General features: G+C 49.2%; 1 protein-coding gene across 2 annotated transcripts in view; it reads left to right on the forward strand.

The window, feature by feature from the left end:
- The window catches only part of numbl (NUMB like endocytic adaptor protein), a 166,812-nt gene that overhangs the window by 121,831 nt on the left and 21,524 nt on the right, over positions 1-23,457 (forward strand). For both annotated transcript variants that reach the window (XM_041179297.1, XM_041179298.1), the window contains exons 2-3: positions 11,886-12,027; positions 12,933-13,007. In XM_041179297.1, coding sequence (XP_041035231.1) covers positions 11,902-12,027; positions 12,933-13,007 — 201 coding nt within the window. In that variant the 5' untranslated portion in view covers positions 11,886-11,901. The remainder of the gene's footprint in view (positions 1-11,885; positions 12,028-12,932; positions 13,008-23,457) is intronic.

Below are 23,457 nucleotides of genomic sequence, written 5' to 3' on the forward strand. Positions count from 1 at the left end.
TCTGAGATGAAGATGGTAATTAGGACGGAGGAGCAAAATCTTGAGCTAAGATAGAGGCGTTCAAAATTATAACAGGGTTTTGATAGAGCTGGTGGCGTAGTGGTAATGTCATTGGACTTGTAACCCAGAGGCCCAGGCTAACACTCTGGGGGCTTTGGTACAGTGCCCACCACGGCAGCTGGTGGAATTTAAATTCAATTAATAAATCTGGAATATAAAACTAGTCTCAGTGAGGGTGACCATGAAACTATCATCAATTGTTGTAAAAACCCATCTGGTTCACTAATGCCTCTTTAGGGAAGGAATTCTGCTGTCTGGTTTATGTGTTTCCAGTCTGGTTTATATGTGACTCCGGATCCCCACAGCAATGTGGTTGACTGTTAGGTACCCTCTGAAATGGCCTAGCGAGACACTCAGTTCAAGGGCAATTAGGGATGGGCTGCAAACCCTGCCCACATCCCATGAAAGAATGAAGGGGGAACAAAAGAAATAGGGAGCACCTAGTTGCACTGGCAGGAGGGCTGGTAACCAGAGACGCACAGATTTAAGGTAATCACCAAAAAGCCAGGAGGGCGATTGTTATATCCTGGAATGTACTGCCTGAAAAGGACAGTGGAAGCAGATTCAATAGTGACTCTCGAGGGAGTTAGATAAATTAGATAAGAGAAATTTGCAGTGCTATGAGGAAAGAACAGAGCAGTGGGACTAATTGCATAACTCTTTTAAAGAACTAGCACAAGCACAATGGGCTGAATGGCCTCCTTCAGTGCTGTATGATTCTAAATCGGAGCCAGTTTACACTGCAATTCATTGGCCTTCTTGTCCTCCTTTCTCTCTCCTCCATTCCCCCTTGGCTGTGAGTCAAAGAAGGCAAATTGCATGATGCTCATCCATTTCCATGCTCCACTCCCTGCACACTCTGCATGGAGAGATAAGGCTGCAGCCACGTCACCTCAAAATAATTAATCTGCTGATTTGAATTTGCTACCTGGCAGCTACATAATCACTGGTGGTTCCTCAGCAGTGACATCCCTTCAAACACTGATGGTGTGTGTAAAGCCAGTCTCTACCGCACTCTAGCCTCTCGAGAAGCCCTTCTTAAATGGTCTGTTTTTGTACCTCTTGGCACATTGCCGATCTGATCACACACGGATTTCAGAACACAGCGTGTAGGAGCAGCAGGAGGCCACTCTGCCCTTCGAGCCATGCTCTGCGATTCAATAAGATCATGGCTGACCTTCCACCTCAATGCCACCTCATCCGCGCTCTCCCAATATTCTTAGTATCCGAAAATCTATAAATCTCTCTCTCAAGAACTGAGCGTCCACCGCTCTCTCGGGTAGCGAATTTTAAAGACTCACAGACCTCTTGAGGTGAAGAAATTTCTCCCCGTCCGACGACTTGGACAGAATTTAATCCCCCCCCTCCCCTCCACTGGCGGGTTTGTAGGATAAGAAGGGGGGTGACCGTAAAATTTCTCGGACGGCCTTCCGATCAGGGTCCCGCCTGCCCCGATCTCTCCACGATTTTACGCTTGGATGGGCGAGGCCTTGGTCAGACCTCCCACCCTTGCCTCAGGTGAGGCCCTTTAAATGGACAATTATTGACCACTTAAAGGCCGTTTCCCACCCAACCTCTATTTTCGGGCTGGCGGGAGGGGTTCAGCAGCACTGGGGGGGTGGGGGGGAGCCCGAAAACAAACCATGTTCAGGCCTCGGCCAGGAAGGAGAGAGAGGCACCTCCACCCGCAGCCCCCTTTTAACATCGGGCACCCCCCCCCCTCCAAAAATCTGACACCCCCCTCCCCCCCACAGGTACCAGGCTCTCTACCAATACCCCAGCTGCCTTCTGCTCGCACCCCTGGGCCTTACCTCCCCTCCCCACCCTGAGATGCCCACACTTAGCTGGTCCTGGACTCCCGGGACTTATGGTCCAGGGACTGCATGCAGTCCCAGTCCTGTCCACTGCACCTCCTGGAGCTGCAGGGAACCAGAGAGCTGCCGGCCAATCAGATTGGCTCAGGGGTCCGGTGGGGGGTGGGGGGGGTGGTCTCTGAGGCAGGACTTCTTCCTGAGTGAAGGGTGGAAATCTCCCCTTCAGTGAATTAACACTTGCTGGGGTGTGAAATGGCCACGGAACAGGCAACAATGGCAGGGATGTGTTCTCCGGGAAAGGAATCGCTGACACGCTAAAAGATCATGGCCCTTATCTTGATACTGGGACCCCATCTTCGGGACCCTCCACCCAAAAAGAAACCTCCTTACCTCTCGTCCACACCAACCTCAAAGCTGTGGAAACCTAGTCAGATATCCCAAGGTGCTGCACAGGGACAGAATCAGGTGAACTTTGACACCCCGCCACCACAGGGAGATATTTGGGCAAGGCGGTGGGTTTTCGGGGAACAGAGGGAGGCACCGAGCCTTAGGGAAGGAATTCCGGAGCCGAGGCTGCTGAAGGCACGGCCGCCAATGGCGGAGCACTGGTAGTTGGGGATGCGCAGGGTTACAGAATTGAAGGAGTGCGGAGGTCTCGGAGGGTTGTAGGGCTGGAGGAGATTAGAGAGGTTGGGGCAAATTGTGGGGGAGGGGGTGTGGGGATTGGCGGGGGAGTGATTTATGTGAATTTGAAATCAAAGATATGAATTTTGAGGTGTTGCCAGACCGGGAGCCACTATAGACCAGCGAGCACTGGGGGGTGTGGTGGGTGAATGGGAGGAGCGGGTATGGGTGATGGGCAAATGGGGGGGAGGGGGAAGTGGCGAATGGGAGGGGGAGGAGGAGGAGGCTGGGGTGAATAGGAGGAGGGGGAGAGTAGGAGGGGGCGAATGGGAGGTGGAGGAGGGGAAGGCGAGTGGGAGGAATGGGAGGGGGAGGAGGGGGTGAATGGGAGGAGGGGTGAATGGGAGGAGGGGGTGAATGGTAGAAGGAGGAGGGGGCGAATGGTAGAAGGAGGAGGGGGTGAATGGGAGGAGGGGACGAATGGGACAAGGAGGAGGAGGGGGCAAATGGGACGAGGAGGAGGAGGAGGGGGCGAATGGGAGGAGGAGGGGCGAATGGGAGGAGGAGGAGGGGGCGGGGCCGGGGGCAATAGGCGAATGGGACAAGGAGGAGGGAGTGAATGGGGGGAGGAGGAGGATGGGGTGAATGGGAGGAGGAGGCGAATGGGAGGAGGGGGCGAATGGGACAAGAAGGAGGAGGAGGGGGTGAATGGGACAAGGAGGAGGAGGAGGGGGTGAATGGGAGGAGGGGGGTGAATGGGAGGAGGAGGAGGAGGGGGGACGGAGGAGGGGGTGGGGCCGGGGGCAATAGGCGAATGGGAGGCAGAGGGAAGGGACGGGGGATGGAGCAGTTGGGGGGATGGAGCAGTTGGTGGAATGGCACCAGTACAGAATCAAGACTACAAGGGAAAGGTTGTCTAGGAGATTTAAGACTGAGCTTTGGTCTCAGTCGCCCAAACTGCTGATCTGTTCATTTTCTCACAGTCAGCGGTGTGGAGCACATCTGGGAGACGTTAACAGTGAACTCTGCAGATTTTGTTTACTTTGAATCAGTATTCTCCACCAGTTCTACAAATCAATTTGCTTGGAGTTTGTTTACGTGGCTGACTAAGTGTCTGATTTATGTCCGATTTGAATAAAGCTTTAATCCACAGTTGGTAAAAAGAGTATCGTGAGAAGGTTTCTCGATTTAGCTCGCGTCTGAAAAACCCTTCATAAACAGCAACTTGCATTTCTATAGAGTCTTTAATGTAGTAAAACGCCTCTAGATGCTTCACAGGATGTTAGCAGCCAAAATTTGACACTGAGCCGCATATGGAGATATTAGGACCGAGGACCAAAAGCACAGTCAAAGAGTAAGTTTGAAGGAGCGTCTTAAAGGTGGAGAGGTTTACGGAGGGAATTCCCAGAGTTTAGGACTGAGGCAGCTGAAGGCGTGGCCACCAATGGTGGTGGAGCAGTTAAAATTGGGGATGCTCAAGAGGCTGGAATCGGAAGAGAACAGAGATCTAGTGTCCATTGTTTTTTTGGTTTAGAGTTTCATTTGAATTCAGACACCAGCTCCACAGCAGATCTTGGGCTGTGTCCCTAACTGTTGGCTGAACTCCCTCTCTCCTCTGGGTCAGGAGGTTGTTGGCTATGGTCTCACTGCAGGACTTGAGCTCTGAGCTAAATTGCTCCCAGTGTGTGTCTTAGGAGGGAGCATTCTGCTGTTCTTCATATGGGACATTCAAACTGCCCACCCTCCCTGCTGATCCTCTGGTTGGACGCATTCCCTGTAGGTTTCATCATATGACCTCCCCACGCTGCCTCTCATTTGTTGACTGACAGGCCCATCCTCATGCCACCCTGGCCAATTGGAAAGTGATTAGATTCTTTGGCATCCGGTTGGATGATTTGCTGATTTGCAACTGTCTATCAAATTGCCTTTGTTTTTTCCTTTTTCTATCTTCTTACTTTGAACATTTCTGCTTCTAAATGGTAAGTGAAACATCCCCCTGGTTACTCGCAGTGTCCTGGGAGGTTAATCATCAATTCCTGGAGTCTCCAGGGCCATCCTGGAGGGTTGGCAATCCTTAGCTGATTCAGGAGAGCATTGCCCAGAGCAATGGCTGTGCCCAGCGTTACACTGAAGTACACACAGACTGACTTGTGTGTCAAGGGCTGGAATTGCTCTGATGTAGGAAGGGGAACGAGTGGCATAGTGGTAACATTCCTGGACTAGTAATCCAGCGGCCTGGAGTAATGCTTCAGAGACATGGGTTCAAATCCCACTGTGGCAGCTGGGGGAGTTTTAAATTCAATTCGTTAATACATCTAAAATAAAAGGCTATTTCCGATAGTTTCAAGATCATCACTGGATTGTCATAAAAACCCGTCTGGTTCATCAATGCCCCTTTTAGGGAAAGAAATCTGCCGTCCTTACCCAGTCTGGCCTACACGTGACTCCAGACCCAGAGCAAAGTTGTTGACTCTGAAATGGCCGAGCAAGACACTCAGTTGTATCAAACTGCTACGTGGGAGAAAGGCACTGTGGGTGTGCCTACACCACACGGACTGCAGCGGTTCAAGAAGGCAGCTCACCGCCATCTTCTCAAGGGGCAATTAGGGATGGGCAACAAATCCTGGCCTAGCCAGAAAAGCCCTACATCCTGTGAATGAATTGAAAAAAAACGCACTGGCCATGGATTGCCTTTTGGCAAAGGTGATGAGCTGCAGAACCTCTTCCTATGTTTCATTTTTGACCCGTGAGATTTGAAAATGATTTCCTGAAATGTGTATAAACGTCAAGCTTCAAATGTTGCATTTCAGAGTGTGCGCGCGTGCATTTGTACAAACGCGTCCACGTTAGGGAGTTACATTCATGTACAGATACCGGATAAAAAGAGAATTGGCCCTGGCTGTGCCGGCCTCTGTTGCCGAATTGTCTGACTGGAAATGTAAGCTGGGCTCCTGTGTGGAAAATGACAGTTTGCATCCGAGAAAGGAGGGGAGGGTGGAGGAGTGTCTGATGCTTAGGGAACCAAGCCAAGTGGCAGGTTGCGGGGAAGGGAGAGAGTTGTGGGAGGGGGTAGGGAGAGACCCAAAGTGAATAAACGATCATCATCACATTACATTAGTCTTGTCTGATCTCCCACCGTATCCGTGAAATCCCCTCCTTGCAATCAACCTACAGCCCTGCCCCCCGAACCAGCACCTCATTACCATAGCCTGACATGATGCTAATTGGCCCAGAGGGGACTGTGGTTGAGGCCTGGGTCAAACCATCCACTGGAACAGACGACCCACCATCGCCTGCCCACCACCACCATCCGCCAACCACAACCCCAACACCTCCCCCACCGGGGCCAGGAGCTTGTTGGCCTCCTACTACGAGCTGTCAATCTATTTTTCTTCCACGTCCCTAATGTGGGTCTTTTTGTTTGATTTTAATGAGTGTGAGAGAAGGGAGCGCGCAGACCTCTGGGTCCCACGCAGGCTGATGCGATTGCTCGTGGCAGCGGACAGCTTTTATTTACTCAACAACACGAGAAGCGCAGAGGAGGGATTGTACTGTCTCTCACGCTCTGTGATGATGCAAAGCAGCTTTGGGTACAAAGCGAGATAAATAGCTGGATCACTGAGAATGTGGAACTCGTGACCACAGGGAGTAGTTGATTTAAGGTAAAGCTAGACAAGTACACGAGGGAAGAAGGAATAGAATGATATGTTGAAAGGGTGAGAGGGAGGAGGTACACGTACAGCATGAAGCAGTTGGGCTGCATCTGTGCTGTAATTCTATATCTGTAACTGGGAGTAACCTGCATTAGATCTCACGGCATTTGTACATTCAGGAAATGTAACTCCCTTTGACTGCTCTCCCAAGGGCAAGAGCCCAGACAGCCATCAGAGGTAGTGATATCTCGCAAAAGGAACCTGCCCATCAGATTAAGCTAGATGTTTGCATGTGTCACTTCGTAACACACTCGCCTCCGACTCCGCAGGTTATGGGTCCAAATCCCACTCCAGACACTCGAGCACAAAATCCAGACTGAGCCTCCCCGTGCCAGTGCTGAGGGAGCCCTGCACTGTCAGAGGTGCCTGCTTTCAGATGAGACGTTGAACCAGAAACCCCTGTCTGCCCTCTCGAGTAAAACAGAAAAAAACCCCACAGCCGCTATTTCGAAGAAGAGCAGGGGGGAGTTATCCCCGGTGTCCTGGCCAATATTTACCCCTGAATCAATATCCCTGAACACAGGGTTACCTGATCTTTATCACGTTGCTGTTTGCAGGATCTTGCTGTGTGCAAATTAACTGCTGTGTTCCCTACATTACAATGGTTACATTACAATGGTTACATTACAATGGTTACAATGGTTACATTACATTACAATGGTTACATTACAATGGTTACAATGGTTACATTACATTACAATGGTTACATTACAATGGTTACAATGGTTACATTACATTACAATGGTTACATTACAATGGTTACAATGGTTACATTACATTACAATGGTTACATTACAATGGTTACAATGGTTACATTACATTACAATGGTTACTACGCTTCAAAAGATTGACTGTAGAGTGTTTTGGAGCATTCTAAAAGGTTGCAATATAATGCACGGCTTATTGTGTGGGATTGTGGAATTTTGCCCAAAGCTTTTGGGATTACAGTCCACTTAATTTTTCCCTGAAGGCCACAAGTCTTGTGTACAATCCGACCCTTTTGGGACTATTCTGCAAAACTCCCAAAAGAGAGACCCCCCCCCCCCCACCCCCCCCCCCCCCCCACCCTCCCCCACCCCCCCCCCACCCCCCACCCCCCCCCCCCCCCTCCCCCACCACCCCCCCCCACCCCCCACCCTCCCCCACCCCCCCCCCCACCCCCCACCCTCCCCTTACCTGTTCCTCCACCCATTTCCTAACCAGAACCCTGGGAGAGGGAGTTGGTTTTCAATGCAGCCATCATTTCCCTGCTCACTTCACTTACTCCGCGTACACTCTCGATGGTTAAGCTGTTTTTTGTCAAACCTTGGAGAGATGGCAGTGAATTTCCCCAGTATCAGCAAACTGGAGTTTGAAACATTAAGATAAGTGCCCTCGGGTAACAAAATATGATCAACATTAATAACCAGCTGTGTACTATACCACAACCTTACATAAATTCGAATGAAATCATTAGTGAGGTCTCTGCTAACGATCAGTGCCAGGCTCCTCGTGACCCAGGATTGTTGCTCAGTCCCATGTGATGTTTCCTTTGCCTGCAGGAGACTCTCTCTCTCTTGGTCTCTCTCTCTCTCTCTCTCTGTCGGTATGTCTCTCTCTGTGCCTGTCTCTTTATGTCTCCCTGTGTGTTGTCTCTCTCTCACTCTCACTCTGTTTATGTATGCCTCTCTTGGTGTCTCTCTCCCCTCCCCCCCTCCTCCCGCCTCCCCCCCTCTCCCCCTCTTGCCCCTCCGCCTCTCTCTCTCTCCCCTCTCTCTCTCTCCTCTCTCTCCCCCTCCCCCTCTTTCTCTCCCCCTCCCCATCTCTCTCACCCCTCCCCATCTCTCTCACCCCTCCCCATCTCTCTCACCCCTCCCCATCTCTCTCCCCCCTCCCCCATCTCTCTTCCCCCTCCCCACTCTCCCTCTCACCCCTCCCCTCCCCTCTCTCTCTCTCTCTCCCCTCTCTCTCTCACCCTCTCTCCCCTCCCCCCTCTCTCTCTCCCCTCTCTCTCCCCACTCCCTCTCTCACCACCCCTCTCTCTTTCTCTCTCTCTCTGTCTCCCCTCTCTGTCTATCTCCCCCTCTCTCTGTCTCCTCCTCTCTCTCCCTTCCTGCTCACTCTCTCTGTCTCTCTCTCTGTCTCCCCCTCCCTGTCTCCCTCCCCCTCTCTGCCTCTCTTTCTTTCTCTCTGTATCTCTCTCACACACCAGCTCTTTCACCCGCTCCGTGTCCCACACCCTCGCCATGTCCCTGCCTCTCTCTCTCTGTCTCTGTCTCTCTGTCTCCATCCCTCTCTGTCTATCTCTCACTCCCTCTCTGTCTCTCTCTCTGTTTCTGTGTCTCTCTGTCTCTCACTCCCTCTCTGTCTCTCTCTGTCTCTCACTCCCTCTCTCTCTCACTCTCTCTCTCTCTGTTTATCTTTCTCACTCTGTCTCTCTCACTGTGTCTCCCTTTCTCTGCCTCTCTCTCTCTATCCATGTCTCTCTATCTCTCTCTGCCTCTCCAAGTCTCTCTCTCTATCTCTCTTCCCCTCTCTCTCTGTCTCTCTCCCTGCCTCTCTCTCTCTGCCTCTCCCTCCATGTCTCTCTCTCTGTCTCTTATCCTCGGTCTCTCTCTCTATGTCTCTCTGTCTCTCTATGTCTCTCTCTCTGTCTCTTTCTCTCTGCCTCTCTCTCTCTGCCTCTCCAAGTCTCTCTCTCTATCTCTCTTCCCCTCTCTCTGTCTCTCCCCCTGCCTCTCTCTCTCTGCCTCTCCCTCCATGTCTCTCTCTCTGCCTCTCTCTGTCTCTCCATGTCTCTCTCTCTATCTCTCATCCTCGCTCTCTCTCTCTATGTCTCTCTGTCTCTCTATGTCTCTCTCTCTCTCTCTCTCTGTCTGTCTCAGGCTGTACAGGGCTGTTTGAACAGCTGGGCAGCTGTTGCTGATGTGAACTTTGGATTGTTTTATATTTTTATTTGGCTGTAAAAGAAATGATTCCCAGAGAATCTCCAGGCCTCACTTTCTGGAATTTTCCTCCAGCTGGGTTTGATTTTCTTTCAAAAAAAGAAATATTGAGTGAACATATTTTAGAGCTGCCCTGTCTCGCATGTGTTTGTTTTTTTCTCTCTCTCCTACATTACTTCCTCCCTCTCTTGCCTTCTTCATGTCACACTTATCCCTCGTCCTTCTCACTATTTGACGCAGTCTCTTATTCTGTCTGTCACTTCCTTACCATGTTGCTCTGTCTCACTCTCTCTGTCGCTTTCTCTCTCTGTCTGGCACACAACCTTGTTCAAAGGGACAGTCCGCACCTTACCCTGTATGACTGACACTTGTTGTGAGAGCAAGGACACAGGTTGAAATTGAAGATTATTGTTTTACTGGAACTATGGCCAGAGCCATGAAAATGAACAAATCTAAATCTGCGAGTGATTAATGTTTGGAAAGTATCTTTTGTGAAGAGGCAGGAAAATGAATCAATGGGCGTTGGAGTAATGCTGCCTCTGGGATCGCAGTTTATGGCATGCAGTGTAACCAGTTCTCAAATCGCATGCTTTGCAGCCAATGTAGTTAAAGGGGAGGGGTCTGCTTTCCAAACATTAAAGGAACATAGTTACTGATGCACTGTAGCAGCAGTGTGGACCATCTACAAGATGCACTGCAGCAACTCACCAAGACTCCTTCCAAACCTACAACCCCTACCACAAGGGCAGCAGACACATGGGAACACCACCACCTGCAAGTTCCCCTCCAAGTCACTCACCATCCTGACTTGGGAATATATCGCCGTTCCTTCACTGTCGCTGGGTCAAAATCCTGGAACTCCCTCCCTAACAGCACTATGTGCGTGCCTACACCACATGGACTGCAGCGGTTCAAGAAGGCAGCTCACCACCACCTTCTCAAGGGCAATTAGCGATGGGCAATAAATGCAAGTGATGCCCACACCCTATGATTTTTTTTCAATAAGTTGGATATGGGGAAACTAGAGTTTTACAATTCCCTGCGGCCTGAAGGCTGTGGGTGTGTGTGTGTGTGTACGTGTGTGTGTGTGAGAGTGTGGGTATGTGAGAATGTGTGTGTTTTTATTTTTGAAGGTAACATTTGGTATCTTCTTACCAAAAGGTTCCTTGGGCTGTGTAATGTGGGATAATTTTATTTGACTTGAGTGTCAGTTGGAAGAGTTAGAGTGGTAATGTTGCTGGACTAGTAATCCAGAGAGCTGGGTGAATGCTCCAGAGATATGAGTTCAAATCCCACCATGGCATCTGGGGGAATTTAAATTCAGTTAATTAATTAATCTGGAATAAAATGCCAGTTCTTTAATAACAAAAAGTATGAAACTACCAGATTGTTGTACATGTGACTCCAGACCCACAGCAATGTGGTTGACTCTTAACTGCCCTCTGAACTGGCCTAGCAAGCCACTCAGTTCAAGGGCAATTAGGGATGGGCAGTAAATGCTGGCCTTGCCAGCTGTGGTCATATATAAAGAAAGAATTTAAAAATATACGTGGGATGGTTTGGGAGGGAAGGGGGGGGGTCTATGGTTCAGGCAGTAACTGAGACATCAAGTTCAGGAGCCTCTCAGGGTTAAGCCCAGCCTTGGCCAAGTGAGTACATCATGGTCGGAAGGGAAGGTGTTGACTTCTTGCTAATAGAGTGGCCTTCAGATGGCTATTTACGCTTCAGCGCTCCCTGCTGGTCAGTATTTGTATGTGTCTGGGGGGGGGTGGGTGAGCACTTGATTGGCCACGGCTTTGATGCCTTCCACCAATAGCAGTCCAGCACTCGTCCCCTAGGCTTACCTATAATGAAAGGCCATCTTGGTCTAAGTGCTGGTGAGCTGTCAGCACCCACTGGTCATAGGATGGGGGAGAGGAGCAAACTGCATTTTGTCTCAGTGTTCCTTTCACTGGCAAAGGACTTTGCCCAACTGTATTGCACCAATTCTAGTTTTACATTGGCCGAGGGCAATGTTATACCTTTTAGTGCAAGAAGAGGTCCCTCTAGTGGTGTTTGAAATAACCATAAACTCGAGAGAAAGATTTATTGGACAGAATGACATGGAATTTGCAGCGCAGAAACAGGCCATTCTGCCCATCTGCTCCGTGCTGCTGTTTTATGCTCCACACGAACCTCCTCCCCTTTTCATTTCACCCTGTCAACATATCCTCTTTATTCCTTTCTCCCACATGTGTTTATGCAGCTTCTCCTTAAATGCATCTATCCCATTCATCTCAACCACACCCTATGGTAGTGAGCTCCACATTCTCACCACTGTCTGGGTTAGGAAGTTTTCTTAACTTTCATTTATGAACAATAATACCTTTGGCATGCTACCATAGACGGTGATAGGAAATGAGCAGATAGTCTGTTTTTAGTGATGTTGATTGAGGGATAAAAATTGACCAGAGCACCGAGGAAAAATTTCCCACTCTCAAATATTGCCACACTTACATAACATTTACAGCACAGGACCAGGCCATTCGGCCCCACTGGTCCCTTCTGGTGTTTCATGAGCTGAAGGAGCTTTTACTTCCCCCCCCTGACAGGACAGACAGGAAGCTGGGTTTAGTGCTTTGGTCCCGAAAGACGACACCTGTGACAGAGCAGCACTCCCCCGGTACTGGTGAACGGGAGGCTTGTCAGGACTGAAACAATGGAATGTGTTAATTGTGGGTATTTTTTATCCTCCCACCCCCGCCGTGCAGGGAGAGGGGCCCCGCCATGAACAAGCTGAGACAGAGCCTGCGCCGTAAGAAACAGCCATATGTACCTGAGGCCAGCCGCCCCCACCAGTGGCAAGCTGACGAGGAAGCCGTTCGCAAGGGCAAGTGCAGTTTCCCAGTTAGGGTGAGTACAACCCCTCGCGGTTATTTTTAAAGGCGGGAAGAAAGCGCTGAGGCCCTTCACACAAAATCTCCTGGTCAGACAAAATTTTCACACTGACCATGACAAAGGCCAGGTGACCAATCATTTGGTCAACGCGGTAGGTTTGAAGGGATGTCTTAGAGGAGGATAGAGAAAGGCGGAGAGGCTTTAGAACATCGGAGCTGGAAAAAGGCATTCAGCCCCTTGAGCCTGCTGCACCCTTAATAAGCTCATGGCTGATCTTCTATCTCAACTTCACCTTCCTGCACTAACTCCATATCCCTTATTGCCTAAAATCTATTGATCTCTGTTTTGAATATACTCAATGATTGAGCATCCACAGCTCTCTGGGGTAGAGAGTTCCAAAGATTCACCACCCTTCTGAGTGAAGAAATTTCTCCAAATCTCACTCCAAATTGGCCACCCCCTTATCCTGAGAAAATGGCTCCTAATTCTAGGCTCTCCAGCCAGAAGAGGGAATTCCAGAACTTATGGCCCAGGCAGCTGAAGGCGTGGCCGCCAATGTGGTGGAGCGATGGAAACTGGGAATGCTTAAGAGGACGGAATTGGAGGAGTGCTGAGACCTGGGAGGGCTGTAGGGCTGGAGGAAGTTAGAGAGGAAATTGCAGAGTCCAGAAGCCAATAGTGAAAGAAATGGGGAATGAGGAGATAAAACATCAGAAACCAAAAGTAGAGGAAGGGTTGGTGGGGGATGGGACGGATATAGGACTGGAGGAGGATCCAAAGACGGAGAGGGGCAGGGTCATGCTTGTGGGTGCAGTGGGGGTGCGGGGAAGTTTTAAACTCACCAACAGGGTGAAACTTTCAGACAGAAAACATGACAGATATAATTTTGAAATAATACCTACCCTATTCTCTCTGAACAGTATTTAGGTCACGTGGAGGTGGAAGAGTCCCGTGGGATGCACGTGTGTGAAGATGCAGTGAAGAAACTCAAAGCTGTGAGTATTTCAGATTTTCTTGTCTTCCTGTCTGACCTGTTGGTGTTCAGCGGTTCACTATCAGTGGCCAAGTTTATACTCTTCCCTCGTGTGTAAATAAGAAAGCACTTGCGTTTTTATAGAGCCTTTCATGACCTCAGGATGTCTCAAAGCGCCTTACAGCCAATAAGGTATATTTGAAATGTAGTCACTGTCATAATGTTGGAAGTGAGGCTGCCAATTTGCGCACAGCAAGCTCCCACAATATGATAATGACCAGATGACCTGTTTTTTAATGGTGTTGGTTAAGGTGTAAATATTGGTCAGGACACTGGCGGGGCAGGGGGACTCTCCTGCTCACCTTGGAAATAGTGCTGTGGGGTCTTTCACCTCTGTTTAACATCTCATCTGAAAGACAGCACCTCTGACAGAGCAGCAGTCCCTCAGTACTGCATCGGAGGGAAGCCACGTTTGTTGCGGGGATGTGGGCAGCGCTGTTGAGGCCTCATTTCTCGCCTCTGGCGCTGCTTGACCTTCCGAGGGCCTTAAAAGGCTCCAGATTTAGCGAAGGCTTGGGGCCTTCATGAGACCCTTACAAGAGCTTGCACTCGCTCCCCAGCACCCTTACTAGGATAGAATCCCAGGGGGAGGTTACAGGCAAATTTAAAGATCCTCACACATTTTTGCCTCTCCACATTGTCAAATATAAAGGGGCTGCCTGGTTCACGGACAGGGTCCTGACCACATACTTGTCCTCACCTGGTAGCAATATTCCCTCCCACCCCAATGGCCGTAACTTTGCGATTTAAGCCCTTTGTGCTATTTTAAGAAAACATAAATTGTTTCTCCGCGGCTTCCTGTGTCTCTCTCTATCTCCTCGCTTTAGCAATGAAGCAGCAATGGAGTTGCCAACCCTCCAGAATTGTCCTGGAGTCTCCAGACCACTGTTGTAAGCAAATCCCAGGAAGAAAATCATAGAGGCCTTTAAAATATATATATATATATTTTTAATAAGTTTCTTTGAACATTCTGTTTATCAGTTATAATGAAAAAAATCTGAGGTGGGGAAAAAGGGCTGTTTGACAGACAAAATTAATCCAGCCAGATGTGCTCGCTTTTTTGATTGGCTGCGGGAGGGCAGGCCACCGTGATTGACAAGTTGGACAGCCAATGGTAAGAATGCGGGGTGTTGACTTTTGGCAGCAGGAGATCAAGTGATGAAACCTCCAGGAACAGGTCCCACCAGAGTTGGCAACCCAAAGTAGCAGCTTTCCACGATGCAGAGGAAGATCCCAGCTTGTTGGCCCAGCTGGGCCACAGGTGTTGGAGTGTTCAGGGCTTTGTTTACTCAAATGAACTCTCCCTTGTGTGTGCTGCTGCGTGAGAGACCCTTAGGAATTTCTAGCTTGGCTGTGCTGGAAAACTGTTGTCCTCCCTCGATGCATAGCGAAACTCTGGGTGAGAAAATGTTCCTGTTTATGTGCTTGGACTATGTTTCCCATGCTGGTGTCAGATCAATTGCCTCTCTCTCTTCCAACTCCCTCCCCCCTGCCCCCAACGAGACTCAGTTCCTGCCAGATGTTTGCTGGGCAGATACTCACCAGCTGCTTTTAAAAAAAAACAACTCAATCTTAAAATTCTTATCCTTGTTTACAAACCTCACCATTGCCCCTCACCCCCTCCCCATCTCTGGAAACTCCCCCAGCTCCCACAACCCTCTGGGATCTCCACGCTCCCCTAATTCTGGCCTCTTGAGCGTCCCCAGTTTTAATCGCTCCGCCATTGTTGGCCGTGCCCGTAGCTGCCTGGGCCCTAAACAGGGATCCAAGAAGGCGGCTCACCACCACCTTCTCAAGGGGCAATGAGGGATGGGCCATAAACGCTGGCCCGGCCAGCGATGCCTACAGCTCGTGAAAGAATTTTTTTTTAAAAAGCATCTGGAACTCCCTTCCTAAACCTCTCGTCCCCTCCGTCTCTCCCTCGCTCCTTACAACCTATCTTTTTGACCAAGCTTTTCATCACCTGACCTATTACCTCGCCACGTGGCTCAGTGTCAAGTTTTGCTTTGGTGCTCCTCTGAAATGTCTCGGGAGTGTGTCACGGGGCTAAAGGCGCTATATAAATGCAAGCCAGTTGTCATTGGGGAAATTGGGATTCAGAATGGTTTGCTGCATGAGTCAGAAGTCCCTTCGTTCAGTATTCGCTCATGTAGAAGCCATTTACAAACAGTACACTGGGCTGAAACGGCACAGAGCTAATTGGCTAATCCATAACCAGCCTGCTCACAGGGTCTGTGAAGTGGTCTGTTTTCATTAGGTGGGGGTGGGGGGGGGCGGCGGTTGGTGTTAGCTCACAGTGCACCTCTTATCCTTTTATTTGCACACAAGGAGGACATGTGATTTGCTCATCTAAGTGCACTTGGTGAAGCTTCTGAACAATCTTAATGGAATGTTCAGTTATATTGTGTTTCTGCCAGTCTCCAATTCAAGGCCATTGATTAACAGTTAAATTAACCACTTATTTTCCGGATTAACCAGTTATGAACCACCTGTTAGTGGCCAGTGCTTTACCCTGTGGTTTCCTTCCTGTGTTACTGGGTCTTTTCCAGTATAATGTAATAAGCACCAGACCCTTCCAACCTTGGCGTCCCAGCTGAGCTTCTGACCGCCACCCCCTCCATATCCTCTCTATTGCCAAGACTGCTTACTCCATTACATTTCCCGTTTCCACCCCATACCTCAGCCTATCTGCTGCTGCAGCCCTCATCCACGTCTATGTTACCTCCAGACTCATCTATATCAATGCGCCTTGTGGCCAACCTCCAGTCTTCCACTCCCTGGAACCTCAAACTCTTGCTGCCCGTGTCCTGATTATCACCAAGTCCCATTCACCTGTCACCCTCTGTGCTCGCTGACCGATGTCTGCTTGATTCTAAAATTCTCATCCTTGTTTACAAATCCTTCCATGGCCTCCCCCCTCCCTATCACTGTAATCTCCTCTAGCCCTCTCAACCCTCTGAGATATCAGCGTTCTCCTAATTCTTAAGTACCCTCGATTTTAATCACTCCCCCATTGGCGGCCATGTCTTTAGTGGCCTGGGCCCCGATTTCTGGAATTCCTTCCCTAACTCTCGCCAACTCTCTTCCTTTAAGACGCTCTGTAAAACTGACTTCTTGGACTGAGCCTTTGATCGGCTGCCCCATTGTAAGTGGCTTCAGTGTCCAGTTTTTCTTTGATAGTGGCCTAAATTTCCCAGTCCTGCCCTCTGCGAGTATTGTCGTGGGAGGGATGGGAAATTTAATGGACCAGCACAAGGTCTGTTGACTTTGGGCAGGAATTTCCAGTCCTGCAGCGGGTGGGACTGGAAAATCTCGCCCAATGTTCCTGTGAAGATTCTCAGGCTGCTCCCCTATGCACACGTGAATGTGAGTTGCTGAACTACACCCATGCCCTCCCCCCATCACCCCATGCCCTAACCCCGGGGGGTGTCAGGGAGGGAGGTGATGCCTCCAATTCCATGCGGCTAAATGCAAGGTAGAAAAGTACTTGAGGTGTGAACTCCCGACCCAGAGCCAGAACAGAGCAGCTGGTGTGAGCCCTTGTCTAGGCTCTCGTGATGGGCGAGAGACACGAGGGCCTTCAACGCCGGTGAAACTTAACCCAAGCAAATGTCAATCACTTCAGCAGAGCAATGAGGAAAGAGAAGTGAGGAGTGGGACTAATTGGATAGCTCAATCAAAGAACTGGTTCAGGCATGATGGGCTGAATGGCCTCCTTCTGTGCTGTGTAATTCTAAGGGGGTGGTGGAGAGGGAAAATAATATGAACGAGTCCAGGGGGATGATATTCATTACTAACAAAAATAAATTCAGACTTGCAAAAATGACAGTCAGGAAAGGACCAGATACTCAAGTGCCCAATCTTCATGAGATACACTCAGTCTACTCCCCTGTTTGGAGGAACGCTTGTGGCACAGTGGGTTAGGATCCCTGCCTCTGAGTCAAAAGCTCTGGGTTCGAGTCCCACTGCAGGACTTGATGGCCAAGGACGGTGAGTTCATGACACAGCCAAACAGGTTGAGTAGCAACCTGCAAATCCTTCCAAAACACGCCAATGGCAGGCGGTGAGAATGAGAGTCAGCCGTGTGATGGAAAGAACATTGGAGCTTCTACCATCATGATCCACAGCTCCAGACTACAACATGCATGTAAAACGTATGTTGTCACAGCAACACGGACTCTGAGTGAACTGTAACACACATCACCAGTGCACTACGCACAGCCAGGTAACCTCCTGAGATGGTTGAACAACCCAGGACCAATAACTGGAAGGAAATACTCTTTCAAGTTCCTCTCTGGGCACCCTTAGTCCACCAAAGTCAGTCTAGGAGATCGTAACATGTATAAAGACTTTTAGCTTCCATATGATGTAATCTCTGTCTCAGGCAGGAACTAATCCAGCTCCTTGTTGTAGGCAGAGAACCAGCACTCATCACACTGGCTGGCACCACTTTCCAGAGACTTGCTACTCTCTGGGGGAAGAGCTGGTGTCCCACATTCAGCCCGTCTGTACTCTGGTGGGGTTTAAATTCATGCCCCAAGGCCCTGGCCGATCTCTCAATGACAATGCAGCTATCATTAGAAGTGTGTTCCAACCCATTCATTATTTAATATCCGGTCGCCTCTTAGTCTGCACAGCTCTAGAATAAACAGACACAGCTCTTTCCGAGCCAACCTTTTAAGACATCCTGCCCACAGTTACTGTGGTTCAATAATCACATTGGCTGAGACTGTGAGAGTTAATCCAAGAAAGCTATAAGACAGCTTGTCGGAGCTCGCCCTGTTCTATCACTTTATGGCCTCGTGTTTGTGACTCTTGCATTGTCCGTGGATGCTGCTTTCTGGATTTGTCAGATTGCCAAGGTAGCCAATCCCCTCGAGGAATGACTTTCCAGAGGTTGTCACTCCCCCTATCGTAATTCACTGATGGATTTGTAAATTGGAAACTGGATCAAATTGGAGTTTGACACGGGTAATGAGCCACCATGGACCAGCAAGCCAGGGCCAAGCCAGGGTTTAGCCTCTGACAGTCTGGTTCAGACCATGTCGATTCCTGATAGCAACAACTGTGATAGTAACTGTGTCTCTCAGTTGCTTGGACACCAGTACTTTCTGTTATTTCCATTTCTCTCTTGAGGCACCGACTCTCACTGAGATAGACTTTCACTCAGGATATGGAGCTTCATAGTTTACCTGGATTTCTAATTCCCATCCTTTCAGCTTTACTCTTTTTTCTGTTCTTTCCATCACCTCATTTCAGTTCCCTCTCTCTCACTCTCCCTTTCTCCTTCTCATATTCTCTTTCTATCTCTCTCTTTCCCCCATTGCCCCCTCTCACCCCTGTGGTCCACTCTCGCCCCCACAGCCCCCTCTTGCCTCCTCAACCCTCCCCCCTCCCTGACCGACAACCACCCCCCCCCAACCACTCCCCACCACCACCCCCCCCCCCCCCCGCCCCCCCCCCGACTCTCCCCTCACCCTCTCAGCACCATTGAGTACAATCCTATTCCCACTCTCCGCTCTGTATTTCAGTGATTAGGGAGTATGGGTCTCCGTGCCTGTTATTATTCCCTCTCCCCTACCCCAGGACATTGACGGTCACTATGACACAGGCTGCGATCAGTATAGATGAAGGGCAGGGTCTATTTGGTGTCATGTGACTAATCACTAAAAGTTAATATGCAGGAAAGCAAATGGAGTGTTGGCATTTATTGCAAGGAGAATGGAATATATAAGTAGGGACTTTTTACTGCAGCTGTACAGGCCTTGGTGAGACCACATCTGGAATATTCTGCAGCTTTGGTCTCATTTGAAAAAAAGGATATAATTGTGTTAGCAGCAGTTCAGAGAAGGTTCACGCGATTCATTCGTGGGATGAAAAGGTTATCTTACAAAGAAAGGCTGAACAGGTTGGGCCTATAAAACGGAGATGAGGAGAAATTTTTCTCTCTGAGGATCGTTAGTATATGGAACTCTCCTCCCCAGAGAGCAGTGGAGGCTGGGTCATTTAATATATTGAAGGCTGAGTTAGACAGATTTGATCGACAAGTGAGCCAAGTTTTACAGGGGGCGGACAGGAAAGTGAAGTTGAAACCACAACCAGGTCAGCCATGACCTTATTGAATGGTGGAGCAGATTCGAAGAGCTGGATGGCCTACTCCTGCTCCGAAGCCCTACGTTTACCACATGGGCAGTTGCCTCCTCTCTGTGAGTTTGTGATTTAAGCCGCCAGTCTTATGAGAACAGACGGACTCTGGGGGAAGCAAAATCTGATTTAAACGTAGTGATTCACAAACCCTTTGCAGCTCCGCTCCTCTCTAGATGGCCTCACACCCAAGATGTTTACACAGTTTAAGGCCTGACTCCTTTTTGTGTGTATATTTGAGATTTGAATATGCGACTTCAGATGCATTTGCAAACTGGTTATTTTTAATTTTGCAAGGGTCTTTCCTATTAAACAGAAACTTTGTTCTGGGAGAGTCTATTAATCAAACTGTCTGGGCCCACACCCCTACCAACCATGATGGCTCGAGCCATGTGGAGAAGCAGTCCCCAGCCTCTAGCCCACTTCCATGTTGATCTCAGCTGGGATGGGGTGGGTGAGGTGGGTACTGAGGTAGGCCTCAGTGTCAGAGAGCAATAGGGAAAATCTTCCAGGATTTCTGCTCCTGATCCCTGCCCAGTGTGCGTGTGTGTATGTTTGAGGACAATGCACAGGATTCAGTCATGATGCCCGCCACTGTCATCTAGCCTGCTGATGTATAAGGGGTCTTTTAATCTGAGATTCCCAGACCCGCTGTTATCCTTCGCTCACTTCATCCCTCAACCAACTTCACTGTTCATTCACTTTGCTCCTTGTTGCCTTACCTCCTCATTCCCTGAGAGACTAAAAGATAACCAGAGTGAATTATAAACTAAGGTAGTCAGGTAGCCACACTGATTACCAAAAAAGCTCACTAATCAGTAACAACAGCAACTTGTCTGAGGCTAAGATGTAAAGTACAGGAGGCCATTCTTCCTGTGGTCTCTGTGCTAGCTCTTGGCAAGAGCTACTTGCCTAGACCCCTTCCCCATCTTTTCCCCATTGCTCTGCAAATCTTTTCTCTTTAGACAACGATACAATTCCCCATTGAAAGCCAGGAGGAGATAATAAATCTAGTAGAAATAGATAACGGATCTAGAAAGGAGACAAATGAGCTGAAGTGAAGTGAGGCACTGTTAAAATCAAACCAACCAAACCGAGGGAAAGGGAACATTTTGAATAGAACAAACCGGAATCAAATTTAAACTTCTTCCCAAATTTCTTGTTTTATGGACTACCTATTGAGGTAATTTGTGCACCTAAGAGGAATGCGATTGTACCCTGGAATAGGAAGGGCCCTGCAAATCTAACAATATAACCGTTGTTATTGCCTGGATCTCTTACCCTTACTGCAGACTGTAACTCTCTTCATTGTCTTCACTCCTAAACCATTTTCTCTGCCCAATTTTACAACAGCGCCTTCCTGTGGAGAGTGGAACATAAAGCGGTTGGTCAACCCCTTTTCCCCCACCCTGGGCTTAGTGGGGTTGGGGGGCGGGGAATGGGGTGGGGGGGGCAAAGAAAACAAGACCTCTGATGGTCCAGGCTGGCACATGAAGACTGCGACTTGGATAAGTCACTCAGGATCTTGGAGCAGAATTCAACGGCTTTTTTGGGGGGGTGGGTGTGCAGGGAAGCCTCGGGAGTTTTTGATTGAACTGTAACTACCTAAACGTTTTAACGTGTTCATTTTGTTTTTGTTTCTTTGTCTCGAGCAGGCTCATGCAAGCACCTTTCTTTTAAAAGCCGCTTTTCAGCCTCTTTTTAAGGTTGCCTCAATAAACCTCCCACATTCTCAGCTAACTCGGTTGTGTGATACTTGCCCTGCATTTGCTGTTTGGTGGTTTTATTTTCAGTATTGGATAAGAAACAGGTTTTGAATTTCTGATCTAATCTTTACTCGCTAGCAAAGCAGGAGTCTGGACTCTTGGATGGTGCAAGACACGCTGGCATTTTACCAGGTTTCAGTTCAGTTCGGTTCACCAAATTCTCGCGCTGAAGCCGCAGATCATTCCTGCTTTCGTCTCCTGAGCTTTCTCAGGGAATCCATTCTCGGACTTGCTCATTTGTCTTTTTATCCATTCATGGGATTGGACATCACTGGCTAGGCCAGCGTTTATTGCCCATCTCTAATTGCCCTTGAGATGGTGGTGGTGAGCTGCCTTCTTGAGTCCCTGTGGTGTAGGTACACCCACTGTGCTGTTAGGGAGGGAGTTCTAGGATTTTGACCCAGTGACAGTGAAAGCCTAGGATGATGCCGGGAGGTCCGTTCAGTTTTATTCTTCAACTTTCCTTCAGCGGTTGGATGCAACAGGGTGAAATGGCCGAGCAAGTCAGAGGGCAGTTAAGAGTCAATTACATTGCTGTGGGTCTGGAGTCACAGAAGCAGTCTGTGCCCGTATGCAGCAAGACCTAGACAGCATTCAGGCTTGGGCTGATAAGTGGCAAGTAATATTTGTGCCACACAAGTGTCAGGCAAGGACCATCTCCAACAAGAGAGGATCTAACCATCACCCCTGATATTCAATGGCATTACCATCACTGAACCCCCCACTATCAACATTCTGGGGGTTACCATTGACCAGAAACTGAACTGGACTAGCCATATAAATACTGTGGCTACAAGAGCAGGTCAGAGGCTGGGAATCCTGCCGAGAGTAACTTACCTCTTGACTCCCCAAAGCCTGTCCACCATCTACAAGGCACAAGTCAGGAGTGTGATGAAATACTCTCCACTTGGCTGGATGAGTGCAGTTCCATCAACAATCAGGAAGCTGGATACCATCCAGGACAAAGCAGCCCCACTTGATTGGCACCCCATCCACAAACATTCACTCCCTCCATCACTGACACACAGCTAGTCCAGTTCAGTCACTGGTCAATGGTAACCCCCAGGATGTTGATGGTGGGGGGTTCAGTGATGGTAATGCCATTGAATATCAGGGGCGATGGTTAGATCCTCTCTTGTTGGAGATGGTCCTTGCCTGACACTTGTGTGGCACGAATATTACTTGCCACTTCTCAGCCCAAGCCTGAATGTTGTCTAGGTCTTGCTGCATATGGGCACGGACTGCTTCTGTGACTCCAGACCCACAGCAAAGTAATTGACTCTTAACTGCTCTCTGACTTACAGTACAAGATGCACTGTGGGAACTCACCAAGGCTCCTTAGGCAGCACCTCCCAAACCTGCAACCTCCACCACCTAGAAGGACAAGGGCAGCAGACACATGGGAGCACCACCACCTGCAAGTTCCCCTTCGAGCTATTCATCATCCTGACGTGGAAATATATCGGCCGTTCCTTCACTGTCGCTGGGTCAAAATCCTGGAACTCCCTCCCTAGGAGCACTGTGGGTGTACCTACACCACAGGGACTGCAGCAGTTCAAGAAGGTGGCTCACCATCACTTTCTCAAGGGCAATTAGGGATGGGCAACAAATGCTGACCTTGTCAACGACGCCCACATCCCATGAAAGAATAAATAAAAAAGTGTGGGCCAGACTGGGTAAGGATGGCAGATTTTCTTCCCTAAAGGACATAAGTGAACCAGTTGATGGATCCCTGCTCCTGCTGATGCTTTATTAATTGGACTGGTTGTGGGCTTGACTAGAAGCTATCTGAATGGGCCCATAAAGGAAAGATTGGCTGTGATAAAAGAAGAGCGACAGGGTTCTGGTAGCAATTATAACCGTGTCTGTCTTTGTGTGTTCGAGTGTATCTGTACCTCGGACTGTACTACAGAGAATATGTGCAAGTTTCCACAGTGAGGGATAACCACCCCCTTCCGAATTAGTTTTGAAGACAGGTTTCCCGAGGTGTAATACCATCCTTCCTGCCTTGATCTGCTCCCCCTCTTTTTAATCCCCCCCCAGTAAAATGAGCCCCATCCTCCATCTCCCTCTCTAACCTTCCCCCTCTATCACCCTTTCCTTCCTTCCTCTCTATCTCTCTTTCCCTCTCTCTCTCCCCTTCTTTCTCTTCCCTCACCCTTTTTATTCACCTTTTACCTAAGACATTAACTCTTCCCGAGGTCAGGATTCATGGACACCAGAGGGATTGGACAACGATGACCTGTGAGAACCTTGACCCCATCACCCCCCACCTCCCCCATTCCCCTCCCCCTGCAGACCCTCCTCAGACTGAGTGCCACTATCTGACCATGATCAGCCATCTCAGACCAGGAAGTAGACCTGGAACATGCTTCAGATATTTGGTAGATCGGAGTGCCTGTGCCTGCTGGACAGAGATCTCAGAGGGTTATAATTCAAAAGATCATGTTTGGAATTGTTGCCTTACAAGGTAACTCAGCCCAAAGCCAATAGCCCTGGAGC

Source organism: Carcharodon carcharias, chromosome 34 (genome assembly GCF_017639515.1).
Source record: "Carcharodon carcharias isolate sCarCar2 chromosome 34, sCarCar2.pri, whole genome shotgun sequence".
In the NCBI taxonomy this organism is placed as follows: Eukaryota; Metazoa; Chordata; class Chondrichthyes; order Lamniformes; family Lamnidae; genus Carcharodon; species Carcharodon carcharias.